This window comes from Diaporthe batatas (genome assembly GCF_019321695.1).
Source record: "Diaporthe batatas strain CRI 302-4 chromosome Unknown Contig00007, whole genome shotgun sequence".
Lineage (NCBI taxonomy): Eukaryota > Fungi > Ascomycota > Sordariomycetes > Diaporthales > Diaporthaceae > Diaporthe > Diaporthe batatas.
The window spans coordinates 198,722-218,717 of NW_025408554.1; the positions used below are offsets into that span (position 1 = coordinate 198,722).

Below are 19,996 nucleotides of genomic sequence, written 5' to 3' on the forward strand. Positions count from 1 at the left end.
AAGACACGCAGGCTGAGACCACATAGTGTCAGGACAAGCAGACACAGCTTTTCTTGCACAACAGCCACCTGTCCTAATCACAAAAAACGGCTCAGTGTACTCGCGGATGTCAATGCATTTGTGATCCAGGGCTGCTAGTCTCCACTGCAAGCCATCGGCACTTTACGGATCCCAGGTGCCGGAGTCCCAATCCGCGTAGATTCAATGTTGCGAGAAGGAAAGGCCGGCTGCTCAGGTGAAACGAGCACGCGCCGGACCTTGTGACCAAGACCCACAGTTTACACACTCAAGTTTATATACAAGAAGAGAAGAGAATTTTATGTGCAAGAAGTACGCCTCCGCTTCCAATCACCCACCCCTGGCCAGGGCTTCGTCGGAAGCCTTTGCCCGTGCTACTATTTACCTAGGTACGAGACCACCACGGGTGTCAGTCCGGACAGCGCGAGCGAATTTACTCCTCGCAGTAGTCGTCCTCCCCGGAAGCTACGGCCGCAGCAGAAGCAGTGGGCTGGGGCGCGACGGTGACGGTGACCGTCTCCTCGCCATCGCAGTAGTCATCACCGTCCTCCTGCGCCGCACTGGTGGGCGTGGCAGCAGCGGCGGTGGGAGTCACAGCCTCGTCCTCGCAGTAGTCGTCATCAGCAGCCGCCGCCGTGGGCGTGGCGGCGGCGGCGGCAGAAGCGGCTGTTGGCTCCTCGTCGCAGTAGTCATCAGCATCGTCCTGGGCCGCGCTGGTGGGCGCGGCTGCGGCGACGTTGGCGGTGACGGAGCTCGGTGTCTCGTCCTCGCAGTAGTCATCGCTGTCGTCTCCCGCCGCCTCGGTAGGAGTAGTAGCTGCGGCAGCGGCGGAGGAGGTCGGCGTCTCGTCCTCGCAGTAGTCATCACCGTCGTCGCCCGCCGCCACGGTAGGGGTAGCTGCGGCGGCGGCAGCGGAGGAGGTCGACGTCTCGTCCTCGCAGTAGTCATCGCCGTCGTCTCCCGCCGTAGGGGTGGGGGCCGCTGCCGAGGTAGCGGTGATCGTCACCAGCGTGGTAGGCCGGGCGGAAGCGACGCCTGAGGCGATGAGGGTGTTTATGTAGTCGACTATTTTTTCGGTTGCACGAATTAGTACATGAAACAAATGCGAGGTGTCCGAGGTTGAGGACGGGAGTCCATCTATTATTCTCGTTTGAACTTACCATTCGAGCCTGTGGCAGACGCGCCGGGGTACTCGCCGTCCTCGACAGAAACACACTGGTTGTAGTAGGGGTTCTGCACCTTGCAGTAGGAGCCAGGCGCACACTCGGTTGGACCAGTCCAGTCACTGCCGCCGCCGCACCGTTCATAGAGGGCGGCAACGCCTCCGTTACCCGTGGAGACGGGGACCGTGGTGTTTGTGATTGGGTAGGTGGCGTTGAGAGCAGACATTGTGGCTGGGCAGGCAGGGCTTCTTCAAGAAGTACAACAAAAGGGTTTCGGAAGCTTCGGAAAGTCTTCAAACTGGTTGAAAAGAGTGTCAAATAAGCAATCAATGCTCGTTGTATTTTAAGCGAAAGAGTGTAAGAATGAGGGTTGCTGGCTGGCCTGGAAGGAAGGGAATCCCACCCAAGGGGGGAAGCACTTACTATCTTTATATTTAGATAAATGCCAGGCTGCTCTACGGCCGGGGATGCCCTCATCCGCCATTCCCGATGGCGCACAGCTCAGGTGAGTGAAGTCTGTTCGGCAAGATACCCGGTGCCATGGGGTGGAGCACACAATTGGCAAGGCTGAGTGGGAGTGGGCCTGGAGAGAATCCACTCCCACCCCTGATCATGGAAGGTAAATTTGCAAATCACTTCACCGGAGCGGAAAGCTTGGTATGGAATAGCGGGAACGCATCTTTCACGCATCTCGCGCTGTGGGCGGAGGATCAGGGGGAAGGTAGACCACTGTGGGATGTTAGGCTCATTTTAAAATGATATGTGGTGCTCCGCAGGGAAATCCTCCGAGTGGCTCAACACAGGCACTCGGCCGGTATCCATTTCACGTTGACTCGACCAACACATTCTGGCCGCTTCTACCCATGCCGCAGATTACGTTAGCCTCCTGTTTAGTGACTTGTTATTTGTTTCATATCGCTAGCTGAGTAGCGTGACCGCGGCGCTTTTGCCTGACTAACTTTACAGAGAGTTGTGGTAATTACGGACTTGTTGGTGCAGCACCGCCGCATTCAATTATCCGCCCGGGCGTCGCTAATCTCCTGGAATACACTACTGGAAACGAGGAGCGGTGAGTCTCCCGGGCACTCTGGAATAAATCGCTCAGCTGCGCGGGCCCCGGGTGGTGGTAGTCCAATTGGTCTATGTTCCAGCCAACGGATTGTTACATATGTATGGGGCGAGCCTGCACCGAGACGGAGTAGTTGAATCCAGGCGTCTGAGCATAAAATGCGATCAATGAAAGCAAAGCTAACTTCTGCTTCTTCCTTCACCTATCGTCTGGCGACTTCTCTGCGCGCTGATTTTTACCTGGCCTCTAGCTTATTGCCTGCAAGTGAATTGATACCACAGACGAGACAGGCAAGCCTATTGATACACCACGTGCTCACACGTCAACTGGTTCAGTACGCACGACCGAAACGGCCAAGGGCCGAAACGAACAGCCATTTGACGTCGGGAGAACAGAGGACGGTGTGGGATCGGGCAGGCGATCACTCCCTTGTATATGACGTAAAATACATAAGATCGTGCCGCGCACGTAGCACCTTGCATGAGGTCTTGTGCTTCCTCTCAGTCCAACCTTTCGCCTGGCATTCCTATTCCCTTGTTAACATCATGCATCGAGGCATGCATGTATATTGCCCGGGCTCCATGGAGCCACGTTGGGGCCACGCATACTTACCTTGCTGCAGTACGCATAAGTCAAGCACCGTCCACAGCGACTCATCTGAGCCACTGGCTTGCTGGCATCACAGCCGTGGCACTTCCACTGTTTCTCGACCCCGGCCACCGAGTATTCCTCCTCCTCAGGGCCAACTTCTTCCAGTGCCTGCAGGCTGGCAGGGACGACCTTTGTTGTCCGGGGTCAGCCTCTCCGCGCGTGCGTCTGTCGCTTCCCGTAGTCCCCGGATCCCTTGGTCGACTGTACTCACGGTGACAAACTCCATTTTCTCGACCCTGACGCCCATGGTCTGATCGAGAAATTCGTGCTGCCGAGCACCGTGTATCGCCAGTGTATGGCCCCTCTTCAGCTTCTTGAAGTCAAAGCCCCCGCCCTCGTAGCTGTCCGGGTAGAACGCCACGACGCACTCGCTGCCCTCGCGGTCCTCCACGATGCACCGATACCGCCCGAAGCCATCGGACTGTTTGATCTCTGCCAGGAAACAGTATTCCATCGCCTGGCCCATGTACTCGGCCTCATCCGGCAGCTCATCCCAATTGAGGAAGTATTCGTGATTGAACAGCCCGAGAGAGTCCGCCAAGATGTCGATTTCCTCGTGTTGAGTGGATGGGGCTACGTGCTTGAGCAGGATGGACGCTGTAGATGAGCACCTGGTCAGGCAGGAGGGGGAGAGAGGATGTTTGAGACCTAGGGATAGCTGCAGCAGCGAACCTGTTGCCAATAAACCGGGTTCGTCGGCAGCTGGCTGGCCCGTGCTTGGCATAGGCAAGCAGCAAAAGCAAGCATTTTCGATAAGTGCGTTGCAATCAGGGCTGGTAATTTTAAGTAGCTTGCATAATCGCTACTTGATGTTGGCCGCCCTTTACTGGAAATCGGCAACAGACGAGACATTGATTTTATCTGTCAAACCATGTTCTTGGAACCAGCCAGAGGGTCAGTGGTAGGCTATTCGATGCTGGATTCTGTGTTGTGGATGATAGAATACCTACTTAGTAAATCTATATCATGAAGGACTGGTCGGGTTGAGATGCTCTCTTCGAGCTGTGATAGCGAAGCACTCAATTTCGGGTACGCCGGAGCACCGGTTAGGGTGCCAATCTTCTCGGGCGGGAACATCTCAGTGTTTGCACCGCGCGCCGTGGTTTGGACAAACAGTTACCCTGAAAGTCTATTGATGAAGCTGGTTCTCGAATTGTATTACACGGACAGACAGATACGAAGTGTTGTCCGGAATGAATTGGAACTGCAATTGCATCAGGCGTGTCAAGAAGTGAGTCTTGTTAACATTTTGCCGAGCATATGCCGCGTGCGCCGTGTTAATGCATGCTGACGGTTACCCACATCAATAACACCCATGCCTAGTCTCATGAGTGAGTCAGAATCGCGGGGCATCTATTGTGATTCCAACTACTCACGTCATTCGTAAGATTGCTCGAGCTTGAATATCAGAGGTAATGATCCCGCCCAAAAACACACACCTGACTGCACACAAGATGACAGCACAAGTCCTTACCCATGCCGATGGGCGCAAAACCGACTACCTCGTCTCTGGGGCACAGGACGGCTTCCCGCTCGTGTTCATCCACGGCACGCCTGGGTCGTACACGGTCGGGTCCAAGTTAAGCAGCACATGCGAGAGGAAGGGCATCAAGCTTATCACACTCTCGAGGGCGGGTTATGGCGGCTCGTCACGGAAGCTAGGCCGGCAGGTCGTGGACGCTGTGGCGGACATCCACGAACTGCTTGAACACCTTGGCGTGAAGAAGTGCATTGTCGGTGGGAAAAGCGGTGGTGGTGAGTATCCTGCGTACGGCAGAACCAAGACCAATTGGTGCTGATATTTTCCCCAAACCAGGACCGCACTCTCTGGCCTGCGCGGCCCGGCTCCCAGGGTGCGTGGCATCTTTAGTTGTGGCTGGCGTAGGACCATACAACGCAGACGGCCTCGACTTCCTCGCTGGTCAGGGACAGGGCAGTAAGTCACAAAAAAAAAAAAAAAAAAAAAAAGGGATTGAGTCCCAGACATACAGTATACGTGTTTGGATATTCTGACAGAACTCGCTTCCAGATGTTGACGAGTGGGCGGCCGCACTCAAGGGGGAGGAAGAAATCCAAAAGTTCTGCCAGGCTGAGAGGCCCGGGTTGCTGGCGGCGGACGCGGAGGGGCTGACGAAGGCGCTGCTGTCGACGTTGCTGCCCGAAGTGGACAAGAAGGCGATGCTGGAGGACGAGAACACGGGCAGCGACATTGTCAGGACGATGCGCGAGGCCTTGCGGGTTTCGTGTGATGGGTGGGTGGACGATGACCTCGCCTTCATACAGCCGTGGGGATTCGAACTTGACGAGATCAAGGTGCCCGTGTTCCTCTACCAGGGCAGCGAGGACAAGATGGTGCCTCTGGCGCACGGCCAGTGGCAGGCCGACCACCTCCCAAAGGACAAGGTGAAGGCGCGTCTTGTCGAGGGCGAGGGACACATCTCCATCATGGCGGGATATCTGGAGGAGATGCTGGACAACCTGTTGGCTGTGGCTAGAGAGTAGGGGGTGATATCAGCATACCTAGTCCTAGGTAGTTAGTGCACGACTGGTCAGTAATTAACAAGATGATGCAAGCTGTGGTGCAAGTGAGGTGACCGGCTGCCAACGCACCCAGAGAGAGTGCCAAGGTTGGGAGTCGCATGGCTGCATGCCAGCCAGCCAGCCAGCCAGCTGCTAGTCTTGGCATTGACAGCAGGGGAAGGGGCAGAGGGGAGGGGAAGAAGGTCTTACTTAACGTTACCCCACATGCCTCGTTTAGGTAGGCTACGGCACGCTACTCGGTAGGTGGTGTGCTCTGTACAGACAGCTGTATGTGTACAGTACATTTTGCTTGCTGGCCTCGAGACGGGCGCCAGGAGGAAAGAGCCCCATCGAAGCAAAAGATGGGGAACCCTGAACGGCAGCCGCATCGCTACAGACAGAAGGAGTCAATCCATCCCTCGTCACCATCAATGCCATTCCGTCCACAGCACTCACTATACTCACAGCACGATCCATTGCCATTGCCATTGACAGCCGTCGTCGAAGCTGCGAGTGAGTAGTGACCTTGCGCATCGCGCCCGAGTCACGTCACGTCTCTCTCAACCATCCAGCCCATCAGCACCAGACTCGGACTCGGAACGACGTCGCATTACTGCGTAGTCTATACAGAGAACGTGTTCATCACAGAATTCAAGTGCTGTTCGACGACAGTTCCATGGATCAAGGATCGCGTTGCTGCCCCACCCACCAAAGTAGTCAAAGCCAAACGCCCCTCGCCATCCCCGCCGTCACCACAGCTCCAGCCTGAGCCCGAGCCTTGTCCGCACCCGCCCGAGTCCATCATCTTCCCTCATGAGGTGCACAAGGTCGCTGCAGGAAGAGACGACGGGACGGGACACAACTCCTGCTTGAGAAGCAGAGCCCAGGGCCAGATCACTTGACCTGATCTGACTACTGCATTGCATGCAGTGTTGCCTCAAACAGGCCGAGGCCGTCGACTGTCTGGCTGTCTTGCTTTGCAAAAATTACGCGACGCCTGCTATTACTAAGGTTGCCCCACCATCCACAGGTTCACCCGCCCTGCCGTTGACTCGCCGGTTCGGTTCCCACTGCCCCGCGAGCCTAGTGTAGGCCCGCCCAGCCCAGCCCGCCTCCGTTGAGCGGCGGCCCCTCGAGAGACGTCACTCCATGAAGGGCTCCCCATCAGCCAGCATCAGCCACCAACCAGCCTCGACCGCACGCTGAAATCTCACCTCCAGCCCCGACCCGAAGATCACTGCCGACATCCGCCCCAACACTCATGATCCATGATCACTTCCAATCCGTCAAAAAAGCCCTCTAACACGTGCGTGACCTGTCGCGCCCGCAAGGTCCGCTGCGATGGGCAACGCGACGTCTGCAACAACTGCATGCGCCTCGGCTTCACCTGCTCCTATGACGACTCCATCCCTACTCACCCCACCACAGCCCTCAGCGCCCCAGGCATGAATAGCGACGGCACCTCGGCGAGCGACGCCCTCACCATCCACGCCGTCGCCTCTCACCCCCCTCGCCGCCGCGTCCGCCAGGCCTGCCAGAGCTGCCACTCCAGAAAGGCAAAATGCAGCGGCACCATGCCCAAGTGCGACAGGTGTCGCGCTCACAGCCTCGAGTGTGTCTACCGTCCCTCCAAGCGCTCGCGCCTCAGCACAACCCCCGGCGCCTCCTCCTCTCAGCATGGCCGCGACTCTCTCATTGGGGACGCCGCCTCCGGTATGCTCGCCTCCGCCGGCTCGGCGAGGGACGACTACCTCTCAGACCAGAGCCGCAGCGCCTCCGACCATCTTGAAACCAATGGCCTCGCCGATCTCCGCCATCTCCCGCCCCCCGAGGAGTCTCTCATCATCCGCACCTTCGAAAAGTTCTTCCGCCACGTCCACCATATCGCCTTGTTTTCCTTTCTGCACCAGGCATCACTCATGCAGCGCTACCACTCGGGTTCCATGGACCGGCCGCTTTTATTATCCTTGATTGGAATCACCTCCATCCTCACCGACCTTGGCCCCGGCGCCCGTGAGTACGGCAACAGGTGTATTGCTGCCGCCGAGGGCCTCATCCAGCGTGACCTCGGGAGACCCACAGTGCTCAAGATCCAGGCCTTGGTCCTCATCATCAAGCATCGGATCTTTTGTCGTCGTTTCTCAGACGCTTTCATGCTCACGGGTCTGGCATCTCGATTCGCCGCTGCCTTGCAGCTCAACCACGAGAACCCCAGGCTCTGCTTCTTGGCCCAAGAGTCCCGGCGACGTCTGATGTGGTCCCTCTTTATGATCGATATTGGGATGGCAGCTGGCCACCCCGACTACACCCTGTGGGCGCACCGGCCGCAGTGTCTAGACATCAAGTTGCCGTGTAATGAGCGGAACTTCGAATACGATCTCCCAGAAGACACAGAATCGCTAATCCCGCCACCGCGCCAGCCGGATGGCAGTTTGCCTCCACTGACTGACAAGGTTGGGTTTCTGGCCCTCCACATCCGCATCCAGTGGATACGCAGCAAGATACTGGCCTTCACAAAAACACTTGTCCTTCCAAGGGCTGGCAGTCTGGACTTGAAAGCGCTGCCTCGCAAGTGTGAGGAGCTTCAGGACGATCTCAATGCATTTGAGGGTCGCTTGCCCCCACAGTTTAAATGGAACGAGGCCAACCTTCGACTGCGGGCATACCACCCGCGGCTTTGTGTTTACCTGATGACGCATCTGTGGTGGGAGCAATGCCATTGTGACCTGTACCGGATTGCGCTGGTAGGGAGGAGGGACAGCCTGTCCAAGGAATCCATCTCCAGATTAGATCCCGCTTTTGTCAAGTATTGCCAACGGCAGTGTTTTGAGCACGCCAAGGCCATGGCCGAAATGCTCGACATGGTATTACAGAAGGGTGTCCCTGTGTCGGACCTTGACCTGCCCGTGCTGGGTTACCAATGTGCCAACACGCTGTACTACACGCTGGCGTCCTGTGGGGACGAGTACGGCCTTTCACACGCAAGTGTAACAGAGATGGCAGCGACTTGCCTGAAGGTTGTCAAGCAATCCGCCCCAGGCCCCGCTGCTGTTGCCATTGTGAGTCCAACCCCATCCTCAAATGGGAGCCCATGTGGTTCAAACTTTTCCCAGACGACTGACCGAAGGATCGGCACACAGGCCGAAGCTCTCGAGAAACTCATCGAGAGCGGATGGGTGAGACCGACGCTTCCGAGCAACGTCACCTCGCCTGTGTCCATGACACCCACCAATCATGACCCGTTGGCGGTCGACCCGATGCTCCAACGAGACGCCCTCCAGGAAGCCGACGTCGCCCACCAGCTCTGCAACCCATCAATACCACAGAATCTGCCGACTCAGGTCGAATCACCCGGCCAAACAATGGCAACCGATGTATCGCAACCACAAGCACCGATGCAACCACCAACGCCGGCAGTGCTCCGCGAGGACGAGTCAATGCCCGTCGCCCAAGCGAACATGATGACCGGTGTAACGCCCAATCTCAGCAACGCGTTCGAGGGAGCCTTGGACGGGTCGAATTTCGGAATGGGCGGCCTGGAGCCCTTTGCGATGGATTCGTCGAGCTGGTACACCGGAGACTGGTCGAACGGCGGGCTGATGTAGTAATGGGATGTAATTTCAGCTGCCAAAGGGAATTGGGTCGTACAGGTGGCATCAATTGATTGCCAGATGTCTTGAAAAGGTTCCGCAAAAAATATGAGAACAGGTTAGAGTTGCAGAAGCTCGGGCATGTATATAGTAGTATGTTGTAATTCTGGGTGGTGGGTGGCGTCGCGTATATAAGCCTACCGCATCCAATTCGACACCGATACCCGATCGAGGAAATCACGCAAATGGCGGCTCCACAGACACCTTTACTAGTTCCTGCAGGAGACGTGAATTAGCACTGCAACCCCTACATTGACCGTCCCTAGTTATCCATACATGCCCCTTTGCCCTGCCTGATTGTCTGGGCAACGCGGGTGTCAATCACAAGTGCAGCCCCGCGAGAGCCCACAATCGAGGAAGGCCTCTGTGATGATATTGTCTCCAAGCGAGGACTACTGTTAGCAATAGTGTGCGCTGCGGATTAGAGACAGATGGCTGCGGTCGTTGCGGGTAAGGGGTTTCGCGTGTGTATGGCGAGACTGACCCACATAATGGTGACATCTACGCATGCCCTATTGAACGGGTCAACATTTCGGTGCCTTTATTGAGTACTATTAGATATATAGATACGTGTGTGTCTCTGATATTTGGGACTGGAAGTGATTGGAAAACTAGTGCACTGAAAATACCTTTCTCGTTATAATCGTTGTTTCTTACCAGTTCCGTGGCTTCTGATATGAGGCTCTGATAGTTTGCTATATTTATAGTGAACACTCGCCTCCGAAGGGTTTTGTTTTAAGTGGTTGACTCCTCAAGAAAGGTCTTTTTCACTTGAATGACAGTGTTAAAGAGTGGCCCGGGGCGTAACCGGGCAAGCTTCACCTGGTGGGCAACTTTAGAACCACCAATCTCGTGACTTGCGGTGTCATCATCCACATCTCCTTTGTGAAACACTATTCGGCCTCAAGCGAGACCCCATGTCTTCAATGCACGACATGGTGTCTGAGACATTCTCCGTTTGACAGAGATAGAGTTACACGACAGGAAGACCCTTCAACATGCTATGTTGCTCAAATTGTGTTCACCACACTGCGCATACCTAAGTCTTGAAGAAACTGGAGCAGACTTGTTCGCGGTTGGTCCTACCTGTGGTGGAGGAAAGGCGCCTTGGTGAGAAGAATGTAGTGGCTGCATTACTGTAGAACAACATGCTTAAGTACGTAAGAGAACAGCACGCCTGCTCATATGCATGTTGTGCCATACAAATATTCAAGACCTCGGCACAATGGCCCATGAGATCTTGCTCCTCACTGCATCTCAAAGGCCAATACAAGAGAAAACAGCAACGACTGCAATCATTCCACTTGGGTCTCCCTAGTTGTGCTCATCTGGGCCATGTTCATCTGTTGCTTCGCAAACATGAATGCTTTTTATATTCAGCTACTACTTGGCACCCTGATCTCTTTACGCTCGCATGCTACACCTGTCAAGGATGCCACGACTTCCAGACCCAGCCTTCACCTGGATGAATCGGAGTTTGTTAATGGGGACATAGTGTGCACTGGCCACCTTTTGGAAGAGAGCTTTGAGGTCAATTTAGCCCCCGCTGCAGCAAGTAGGTCAAGCATTTCCCAGCCCAAGATTCTACACCGTTCTATTTATCCGAGCATGAGCCCCACCAGTCCAATTGACGGTCTGTGGGGGGGGGGGGGCACGAGATGGAAATCTGTATAGCCTGGGCAGGTCGTTGTCCAAAATACCCCAACCTCCCATGCATGCACACTTGGTGTATGCATTCGAACTTGGAATAAGTGGGGAAAACATGCTCACTTGATGGCAGAGATGGACGAGATATGTCTTTCCGACCTCGGACTATACACAGATTACCACAACCCTACGGTAGGTACCGAGGGGAATACCATGATCTACGCATGCACGTACGGGTCGGTGGCATCGTGTGCTGCAGTGAGGTTCTTCGATCTCAACCCCAAGTTCGATGAGCACTGCCCGGGGGAGGGGGCCTGGATGTACAATGAGACCACCTCCACAAGCTACGGTCGGGACCCAATAAGGACTGTAGAATGCTACACATGAAATGCGGCATGGATTCGGGTGTATTCATGGCGCGATCGATAGTGCGAGGTCAGCTCAAGGGGCAGCACATGGAGCTAGCTTGTCGAACTGCGTGTTGTGGGTTCGGATTCGGTGTCTGGGATGGAAGACGGACCAAACAACTTTGCTGTGCATCGCAAACATGCTCGAATTGTAGTCTAGATTGGAAACTCAAGACCTTCAATTAAGCTCAAGAGGCCAGTTAAGTCGAGGATGTCAGATATAGAAACATGCCCTCCTATCAAATATTACTATGAGGTTCTTTGGTATATACGTGATTTTATCCGCAAAAGTTGAAGAACACAAACGTTCCCGCGACGTCCTTCACCCAAGGGCACAAACAGGCTGATCCTAGAGGCGCGCCCCCTCCGGAGGGGGCGACGGCGACTTCGACCAGGCCCTCATCGAAAGACCCATTTCTTGCCAGATTCTATGAACCTCATCGTCGGCTCTGCGAGTCCCCTGGCTTGCTCTCTGCTGGGGCGGAGAGGTCACCGTGACACCCGGCAGCGGCTGCGCCGCCTGCGCACCTGCGTCCTTGGGGACCTCCTGGGTGTGCGAGGCTCTGATGGCTTCTTCGGAGTCGGCAGCGACGATCCGACCGCTGGGGAGCTGAACGAGCTCGACCGGCCCGGTGGCTTCTTCATTCGGCCCGGCCGTCTTTGACTTGGTCGACGCCGCCCTGCTCGGGCTGCCGGGCCTATACGAGGCATTCTCGGATTGGAACATGACACGGATGACGGGGATCGTCTGGGCTATGATGAAGACGGCAGCTTCGGCCTGGTGCAAGCAGCACACCGCCACGACACCATCTGTGAAAGGTCAGCGGGTGTCGGCCAGAGCTCGAGGGAGGATCGTTGTCATGGACTGGGGGGCTTACAGGTGTAGTCCACCTCTCCGTGTTTGTGGGACGGGATCATGGTGAATATGACGATTTTTGCGATTTCTACCAGTATGGCGACGCCCACGAGACCCATGGACCCGGCGACCGCCCACTTCTCACGCGCAGGGATGTATGCAACCTGGCTGATGATCCACCACGGGTAACAAGTGAGGATGATATCGCAGACCAAGGAGTTGAGGGTGCCTCCCATATGGAGCCAAGTAGCAACCGACATTGGGATGCACCGACCAGGCAGATGCGCGAGGTCGAAACGGGTGTCGCATATATCTAGCCAGGTCAAGATGAACATGGCGAGATTGAAAGTATTGGTCAGCACCATGACCACCCACAGGAGCCCCTTGCTTTTCCATCCTGAGGTCAATCGAAGCAGAGTGATGGCGAAGGCTGTCTTGCCCAAGGCGATCGAGCCATACATGAAGCTGACGGCGGTGAAGTGGATTGCTTGGCCGCGGGGGCTACCATCAAGAACGTTGAAGCCATAAGCAGGCCCGGCTGCGCCGAATCCGTTTGACAACAAGAGGCATACCCAAGCCGCAATTACTGAGACATCATGATCAGTGGAATGCAATTACGAGTTTTATCTCTTTTTCGCTCTTGTTTTTTGGGGGTTGGGGGGGTGGGGGTTGCTAGAGAAAGGTGGTGATACTCACGAATATAGTCATCTCGCCAGAGTCCATGATAGTACTGAGCCCTTGCCCATAGTCTCGTGAATAGAAAGCACGTGGTAAGGGACCCACACGTCGAATGGACGATCTTCGCCAATTCGACGTAACCCGAACGGAGCACGAAAGGCGAGACGGACATTCTCGAAGAAGCCCGGTCCTACCTGAGGCCGGAGTGTGAAGAGCAAGTGATCCAAAGCAACGAGTTGAGCGAATACAAGCGAAAAGATGGAACCCGAGGACACTAGTCATTGAATCAAGGGGCTGCGCGTCCGTTTTATCTCTTCTCCATGGCGACTGGGTATGCGCGGGTCCACTCTGGGCGCCGGCGATGGGACCCGTGGACGGCAAGGTACAGGACCCATAAGAATTTGCTGAGCACATTGGCCCGACAGAGGCTCGCTACAGCAGACCGGGGGCTCAATGCACAACATTGAACCAACAGGCATTTGTGCAAGACCCCAAAGAAGATATGATCCCGCTTTGCCGAGCGAAAATTTTGAGTGTGCACGGTAGGTCTAGTGTACAGCGCATATGAGCAATCAGTTTTAAGCAGTCTGGGTTTCTCATTTACTGTTTGCCGGGATAGGCCGATTGCTCCATTCTAAATCTCTACCTATATACCCTAGGTATTTATCATGGACAGATACCACTTATTACAAAAGAGTGATGGTCAAATTGCGCAAGATTGGCTCGCATGTGTCATACCTTACATTTCAAATGCAGAGAATTTTTTGTTGATCAACTGATGAGACATTTCACAGCAAGCGCTATAGTGTGGTATCGTTCAAATGATTCTCGGAAGCGAATGGTATTCCGTAAAAGAGGGCTCCTTTGGGGCTATTCGGCCCCATGCAATGCTATATAATGCTCGCTATTAAACCAATCCATGAATGATGGATCCATTTGCTTCAGCTGCGTGGTTGGATCAACACACGATAGCTGTATGACACAGGCTCGGCATGTCAACAGGATATACCTTGACTTCCACGTCTGTCTTCTTCATCCCCCCCTTTCCCGTAAGCTTTTTTAGTTCGCTTTGCTTAGTGTTGGTCTTCAACTCCAGGAATTGACCGACGAGGCTCTCTACTTGGTCGCTGAAGCCCTTGAACCGCAACCCAAAGGTGTCCTCAGCCAAGCTCGCATCGATGTCAATCTTGGTGGTGCCGACATTCCCGCTCTTTACCAGGAGCCTGGTCTTCTCGGCAACAGGGAACAACTTAGCCGCCATATCCTTCGCGTCGTTCCACCTCGAACCCTGACTGAGTATGTAGCTCTCGTTGCCAGGGACATTGACCGTGTCGACGGCAGCGGTGACATGGCACCTTGCCACATCGTCGACGTGCACGGTCGCGCCTGCGAAGGGGCCAAACCGCTTGCCCAGGAGCATGGCAAGCACCATTGCATTGGTGCCCTTCATGCACTCTGCCGTGGTGGCGGCCATGTCGTTCCTCCCCAGCACAAAAGACGGGTGCAGGTGGACGACGTCGAAGGCGGGCCGCACCTCCTCGCACCATGTTTCGGCGGCGGCGAGGGCAGCTATTTTTGAGTTGGCGTAGGCGGCGAACTCGGAGTGATATGGGCCCGGCGTGAAAGGGACACGGTCTGTCGGCCTGACGGGGACGCCCTTGGGCCTGGGCTCGGTGCCCTCCATCTGCAACACCGGGATGAGGGCCACGATGGAAGAGGTGATGACGACCCTCCTGACGGTGCCACATGCATCTGCTGCCTCGAGGAGGCTCCGTGTGCCGCGGACTGCTGGTCCAATGAAGAAGTCCTCGGCTTGTTCGCTCTCAATGGGTGGCTTCTGGGAGCCAGTGACCAGGGGAGAGGCAACGTGGATGACTTGGGTCACGTCGTGCATTGCTTCATCGTAGGCTCCCTCTGCTGTGATATCAGGGACGATGGCGAGGGTGACCCTTTGGCGTTGCTTGCTGGTTGTTTTCAGAGACAACCGCTTCATCAGCTGTGTTGCCTTGGTTTCTGATCTCACTGCAACGCGAACAGCGAGACCGGTCCTGAGGGCATGAACAAGTGTTCTGAAGCCCACATGGCCAGTGGCGCCGGTGATGAGCACCAGGCCGGTTGAGGATGTTGATTGTGCCATATTGATACTTCAACCAAGATACTAGGACAAGGAGTGGTGTGAAAGGATATTCACTGGGTATATCTTCGACTCAAATTAGAAGAAGATAGAGATGATGGGGCCCAGGTTATAAAAACACCGCAGTGGCAGGATGAAGGAGGATCTATATGGCACATGGAATGTAACCCAAAGGATGACAGGGGGCTCTGACAAGGATGTTGCCATCAAGTCACATCACTCCTTCAACGTGCGGTCGTGACCGAGAGACAGGTGTGGGGCCAGACCAATGGGATAGGGGCCACGCATAATTTGTGCTAATCAGCCTTAAACCAGTGGCCTGTGCCGCCAGTCAGGATCCGGATGGTTGCAATGCGGGACATTCGGCTGTTCTGAGGATGGTCCTGGCCAGGTCAGCCGGCCGTGGCTGACACCGAGTGTGCATCTCGCCCCTGGATCGAGGGGCGGAGGGCGGGTGTGCCCCAGGTTGAATGGCTCACAGCAGAGCTGGACTGGCGTGGCCCTGGTCCCATCCTGCTAGTCCCAATAGTGCTTGCGAGCGAGTAAAATGCACAGATGGGGTGGGACATGTCCCCCGCGCCTCGCACGGGTTTCTGTCGCTCTCCCGATGCCGCTTCTGACTGGCGTAGCGCTGTGTTGCGCGTCTGCCGCGCATCTCGATACCGTGTACAATTACCCCAGACCGGCGGTGATAGGCGTGCAGCGTCATTATCCACGACGCGTTGCGCCCCCTGCGGCTTACAGGTTAACTGGTGCCAAGTAAGGGGAATTGTCAGCAAGCTCGAAGCAGTGCTACCCCCACGAGCACAACAGAATCCTCTGCGGGGTTGTCATTTTCTCAACTTTAGAACCTGACCTGCAGTGTTGCTCGAGACGAGGCCCTGAGGGTGCCAAGCTGAGGAGTTTGAGCAGAGTCATTTCATCTGAAAGTGGCACCGGTCTGGATCTATCTAGATCTCTACCCAACAAGCGCCATTTCAGAGAGCCGGGCCCAACCTTGGGAACCGCTCACCAAGATGGTCCAGACCCGAGCCACAAAACTTGTGCCTTTGAGGCTGAAAACAGACCAAGGTCGAGACGGCCCAGCCGCTAGGGCTGGCACCACACTACCTAGGTACCCTAGGGTAGCTAGTTGACGCTGGCAGACGGCCAGGTGCCGAATAGAAAGGCTGAAGAGGCGAGGTGTGATCGACCGGCTCGACAAGCTCCCACTTTCCGTCGACCTTGCGTGGACGTGCTCGGCGTGTGGCTTGTCTTGCTCATATCATGGCATTGGCCGCCTGGGGCCGTCAGAGCCTGAGATGACTGGTTCGAAAACAATCCCCCGCAATTGATTGTGCGAGTTGAGACCATGAGCTCCTTGGGAGACCCCTCTCGCTTATGTCGGTTCTGACGAGTAGGACACTGAAACGAGCGTGATTTGGTGGTTGCATTTGCAGCCGGTCTGCAACAAGAAAAGGACCCGCAGGATCATCTCTCTCCGACCCCTTCCCAAACAACCCAATGGGCGGCCCGCAACTGCCTAGGTATGAATGGTTATTAATATTGCCATCTGTCACCCGGCCAAGAAGTGCAGTGCGACCTGTCCGACGCCCCGGGTTCTTTGTGCTACCTAGGTATGGCAGACAAAGGCGGCGCTGAGCTAATTTTGATTGGACTCATGCGTGGCTGCTCGCTTTTCATACTATTCCGTTCCCATATGGTTGCTGGAGATTCAGCCATCCGGAAGAAGCAAAGACAGGCCGCCGCCGCCAAAATTTAATCATCCGATCTGGCGGGCGCGCGGATTCATATACTGAGGATAGATATTTCACCGGGCCGTCCGAAAATCTAATTCGTCGACTTCCCACTTCCCCTTTGACCTGAGTCGAACCCCAGTTGCACAGGGCTTTGACCAACCTCAGAAGGGATGGTTTGTCGAGGCCACGTCCGACTGAAGCGGAAGCTATGCCCAACGGATGAACGATCCCATGACGAGGCAGCCCGGCCTGAACTGCACCTCGGCATGTTTCCAGATCGAATTACGCAGTTTCACGGTCAACGCGAAGCTATCCCCACCATTCGCCCCTATCTCCCAAAAGGGTACTCATTCAGAAGGCCACTAGAACATCTTGCTTCACTGTGTGCTCAGTACTGTTCCCCGCTGATTTCAATGTCCTGACGAGTCGCCTGATTATCAAATCTGAACTATACCTAGTCGAGCTGGGTAAAGTACGCATTAACACAGGTTCGGCAGCCCTGGAGCTTGGATTGTGAACATCATAGCAGCTGATGATGACCTCGGGAAGCATGGGCTCAATAAAATAACATTTGAACCTTAAGGTGGGGTCTTCAAGTTATGAGGTCAGATTAGACTTCACAACGGCTAGGAGCTTTGTTCACTACCGGGAGGTAGGATGAACGCCAATAATCATGGACGATTGGGCGATCTGGAAGAACTACAATGCGTTTGGCATGGAGTTCATCGGACATCCGACATGAGGTTGATTATCTTGGGAAACACGCTTGGAAAGGCAGACTCGTATTCGCTCTCAAGCTTTCCGCACACGCAAAACCAAATAAGAAGAATTAAATATCATGGGCTTTCCAGTGGCAAAAGATGAAAAATACAGACTGTTGCACAGAATTTCCACCGCTCGTGATGTTGCGCAAGCTCTCGATTACACCCATGCCGATCAGAGGCTGGGAATGAAGATCACCCCACTGCGTGCTCAGCTTACCTAGCTGTTCAAATGTTATTGGAGGATAAGGTCTGATAATTTGGGCAGGGATAGACAAACATATATACATGTGGTTGCACAGCATCCTACGCTACCTCCTGCTCATGGGTCCCGTCACTATCCTGCCCTGGATTTGCCTCCTCATAATGTGCCCACTTAACGAAACGATAGTAGAGAGCAGCCAGCACCGCTCCTAGCGCTGGCCCAATCCAGTATATCCAATGATAGCTGGGGAAGCTTCTACCTGCGACAGCACACCCGAAGCTGCGCGCCGGGTTGAGGGACCCTCCGGTATAGTAAACACCTGGAATGAAGGTAAGCGTCAAGCATTACACTCAGTTGCAGAGCTTTCACCTACCAGTCAATTCTGCCATGAAAAGAGCCAGGCCAATCCCAAGAGGTGCAATAAAGGTGTCCCTCGACTTTTCGGCGGCTAGCATGAGGATGACAAAGACCAGCTGCGCGGTCATGAACATCTCGATGAAAAGCCCCTGCGCGGCCGATATGCCAGGAGCGAGTATAGTGTTTACTTTCGATAGATCAGCCCCGAACATCGCGCCGACGAGCCCTCCCGCGCACACCGATGCGAGGATCTGCGCAGGAACCAAGAAGACTGTGCGCAACCAGGGCACTTGGCCAGATAAGGTCAGGCCCAGCGACACCTATGCTGGGTTAGCAATAGTGGGGTGCGCGCTAGATCGAGATGTAGACTTTTTCTTTTGTTCTTCCACTTACGGCTGGGTTGAACAGCCCGCCCGATATCCGGTAAAACGCCCATGCGTTGACTAGCAGCGAAAGGCCATAGACCAGCGCTGTGAAGACGACAGTCTCGCTGCCAAGGCCGCCCTCCATCGCCTGAGCTGAGGCCCGGCTGAAAACAACGGTCTGACCGGAGTAGCCGATCCATAGAAACAAAAAAGTTCCGACGAACTCCCCTGATGCCGCTGTCAGATGAGCGGAGAGGGGGCTGATGTGGCCGCTTCTGGCGCGGGGGCCACTGTATTCCGGCTGCCAGTTGCTGAGTGATTTCATAATATCAACTGTCTAGGCATTTGTATCGAATAGGTCGTCTGGGATTGACAAAAGAACATCGCAAAAACTGTCAACAGACAGCTAGCACATGATGTGCCCAACGTGGTTTATTTATCAGCATTACCAAAGGCACCTAGGTAGTAGCCGGCGATGACCTGTTGCCCTCTTTCAACATGAATTAGATCATGAGTGCCCATCAGACACGAACGAGATGACTCTATGACGCAGTAATAATGGCTGTGAAGTCCAAAACTGCGGTTGAAATTCGGCACGATGTTACCACGTGGTCCCGCTCGGCGAACTCCCCCGAGTCGCTAGATGGGACCGAGCCCTCCTTGGCAGCCACCTTTTTTCCTGTGGGGTGGTTGTGTCTTCTCTGCTAGTACGATTTGCAATGCAGCCGGTGCAAAACAATCCAAAACATGTGAGTGGTACCATCGTTACAGGAAAAAAGTGGTCCCCACCATGACTGTGATAAAGATAGCAAATGCAGGTGCCATACACGCGTACAGTCCAGTAGGCTAACTGCTCAGGTGGTTTCGTTTCTAACCCCCGTGGTTTCGTTTCTAATCGCCATACATACAAATCGTTTTTGGCACCTTCATACAGTGATAAGCGCTCAGAAGCCAAGTTCATACTGTCGCTGACAGTGTAATGGCGACCTCGGGATAGCCGAAGCATCGAGTGATGGGAGACAAGCAGAAACAAAAATTGAAACAGCGAGTGGTTCGTCATTGTGAACGAGGAAACCGTTACGATGTCCCTCAAGCAACAACGGCATCTATCTCAATCAACCCCAAGATGTCGTAATTACATCCAAATGACATGTAGGATGATGGCCTTGCAACCTTATAGAGGATAACCTGTTAGCGCCCACTCCATTAAGAGGGTATTTTTGATGACTTCCAACGAACTAGAGAGATAGACAAGGAATGAAGGCTTTACTAGTATGACATAACATACCTAGGTAACTTAGTAGAGGTCTAGTGATGTTGTGGTGATACTGCATGGCTGTTAAGACCTAGGAGATTGAACCCTGGAGCATCACTTATTTCTCCTTGTCTGACAGAAGTCATCTCTGTGAATAGATTTTACGTCCGAGAAACTCCAGTGAAAAAGTCTGATCAGCCATTTGAATATAGTGTCGTTGTCTTGTCCTGCTTGTTATACAAATGTCTAGTCTCTCTAAGGTAGGTAGTATTCGGAACTACGAACGTGGATTCTTTTGCCTGAGGGATGTATATTAATCGTTGTTTTGACCACAGGTTATCGCCAGTTATAATAAAAAGTTTTTTAAGATGTGAGATTGCCCCTGAAAGGCTATTAGAAAGAGAGAGTTCTACTCGAACTTCGGTATGCATACCTCCCACATGCAGCCCTGACTAAAGACTGTAAGGGTTTGAATCACAACTTGGGTGAAGGAAAGCGGGAAAGGGGCACGACTCCTTCTT

At 54.4% G+C, this 19,996-nt stretch overlaps 7 protein-coding genes across 7 annotated transcripts; 2 read left to right on the forward strand and 5 right to left on the reverse strand.

Annotated features, from left to right (window-relative positions):
* Positions 1-329: 329 nt before the first annotated feature.
* On the reverse strand, positions 330-1,555 carry KVR01_007036 (uncharacterized protein). Its single transcript, XM_044786258.1, has 2 exons — positions 1,179-1,555; positions 330-1,083 (listed from the first exon to the last, which is right to left on the reverse strand). Exons 1-2 carry the CDS (start codon positions 1,405-1,407, stop codon positions 452-454), a joined length of 861 nt encoding a protein of 286 aa, XP_044644467.1. The 5' UTR covers positions 1,408-1,555; the 3' UTR covers positions 330-451.
* Positions 1,556-2,671: 1,116 nt separating this feature from the next.
* On the reverse strand, positions 2,672-3,625 carry KVR01_006606 (uncharacterized protein; the record flags this gene model as incomplete). Its single annotated transcript, XM_044787741.1, has 4 exons — positions 2,672-2,776; positions 2,863-3,030; positions 3,113-3,498; positions 3,574-3,625. The coding sequence occupies 4 exons, from the start codon at positions 3,623-3,625 to the stop codon at positions 2,672-2,674; spliced, it is 711 nt and encodes a 236-aa protein (XP_044644037.1).
* A 730-nt stretch (positions 3,626-4,355) lies between these two features.
* KVR01_006929 (uncharacterized protein) lies at positions 4,356-5,403 on the forward strand (the record flags this gene model as incomplete). The annotated part of the gene is made up of 3 exons (XM_044794249.1): positions 4,356-4,656; positions 4,718-4,837; positions 4,931-5,403. The coding sequence occupies 3 exons, from the start codon at positions 4,356-4,358 to the stop codon at positions 5,401-5,403; spliced, it is 894 nt and encodes a 297-aa protein (XP_044644360.1).
* A 288-nt stretch (positions 5,404-5,691) lies between these two features.
* On the forward strand, positions 5,692-9,274 carry KVR01_006919 (uncharacterized protein). The gene is made up of 2 exons (XM_044791676.1): positions 5,692-8,480; positions 8,562-9,274. The coding sequence occupies exons 1-2, from the start codon at positions 6,690-6,692 to the stop codon at positions 9,024-9,026; spliced, it is 2,256 nt and encodes a 751-aa protein (XP_044644350.1). The 5' UTR covers positions 5,692-6,689; the 3' UTR covers positions 9,027-9,274.
* Positions 9,275-11,302: 2,028 nt separating this feature from the next.
* Positions 11,303-12,917, reverse strand: KVR01_006570 (uncharacterized protein). Its single transcript, XM_044781507.1, has 3 exons — positions 12,678-12,917; positions 12,004-12,567; positions 11,303-11,935 (listed from the first exon to the last, which is right to left on the reverse strand). The coding sequence occupies exons 1-3, from the start codon at positions 12,829-12,831 to the stop codon at positions 11,475-11,477; spliced, it is 1,179 nt and encodes a 392-aa protein (XP_044644001.1). The 5' UTR covers positions 12,832-12,917; the 3' UTR covers positions 11,303-11,474.
* A 700-nt stretch (positions 12,918-13,617) lies between these two features.
* KVR01_006946 (uncharacterized protein) lies at positions 13,618-14,872 on the reverse strand (the record flags this gene model as incomplete). The annotated part of the gene is made up of 1 exon (XM_044782128.1): positions 13,618-14,872. The coding sequence occupies exon 1, from the start codon at positions 14,794-14,796 to the stop codon at positions 13,618-13,620; it is 1,179 nt and encodes a 392-aa protein (XP_044644377.1). The 5' UTR covers positions 14,797-14,872.
* Positions 14,873-17,599: 2,727 nt separating this feature from the next.
* KVR01_006846 (uncharacterized protein) lies at positions 17,600-18,545 on the reverse strand (the record flags this gene model as incomplete). Its single annotated transcript, XM_044791029.1, has 3 exons — positions 17,600-17,817; positions 17,872-18,175; positions 18,249-18,545. The coding sequence occupies 3 exons, from the start codon at positions 18,543-18,545 to the stop codon at positions 17,600-17,602; spliced, it is 819 nt and encodes a 272-aa protein (XP_044644277.1).
* Positions 18,546-19,996: the final 1,451 nt, after the last annotated feature.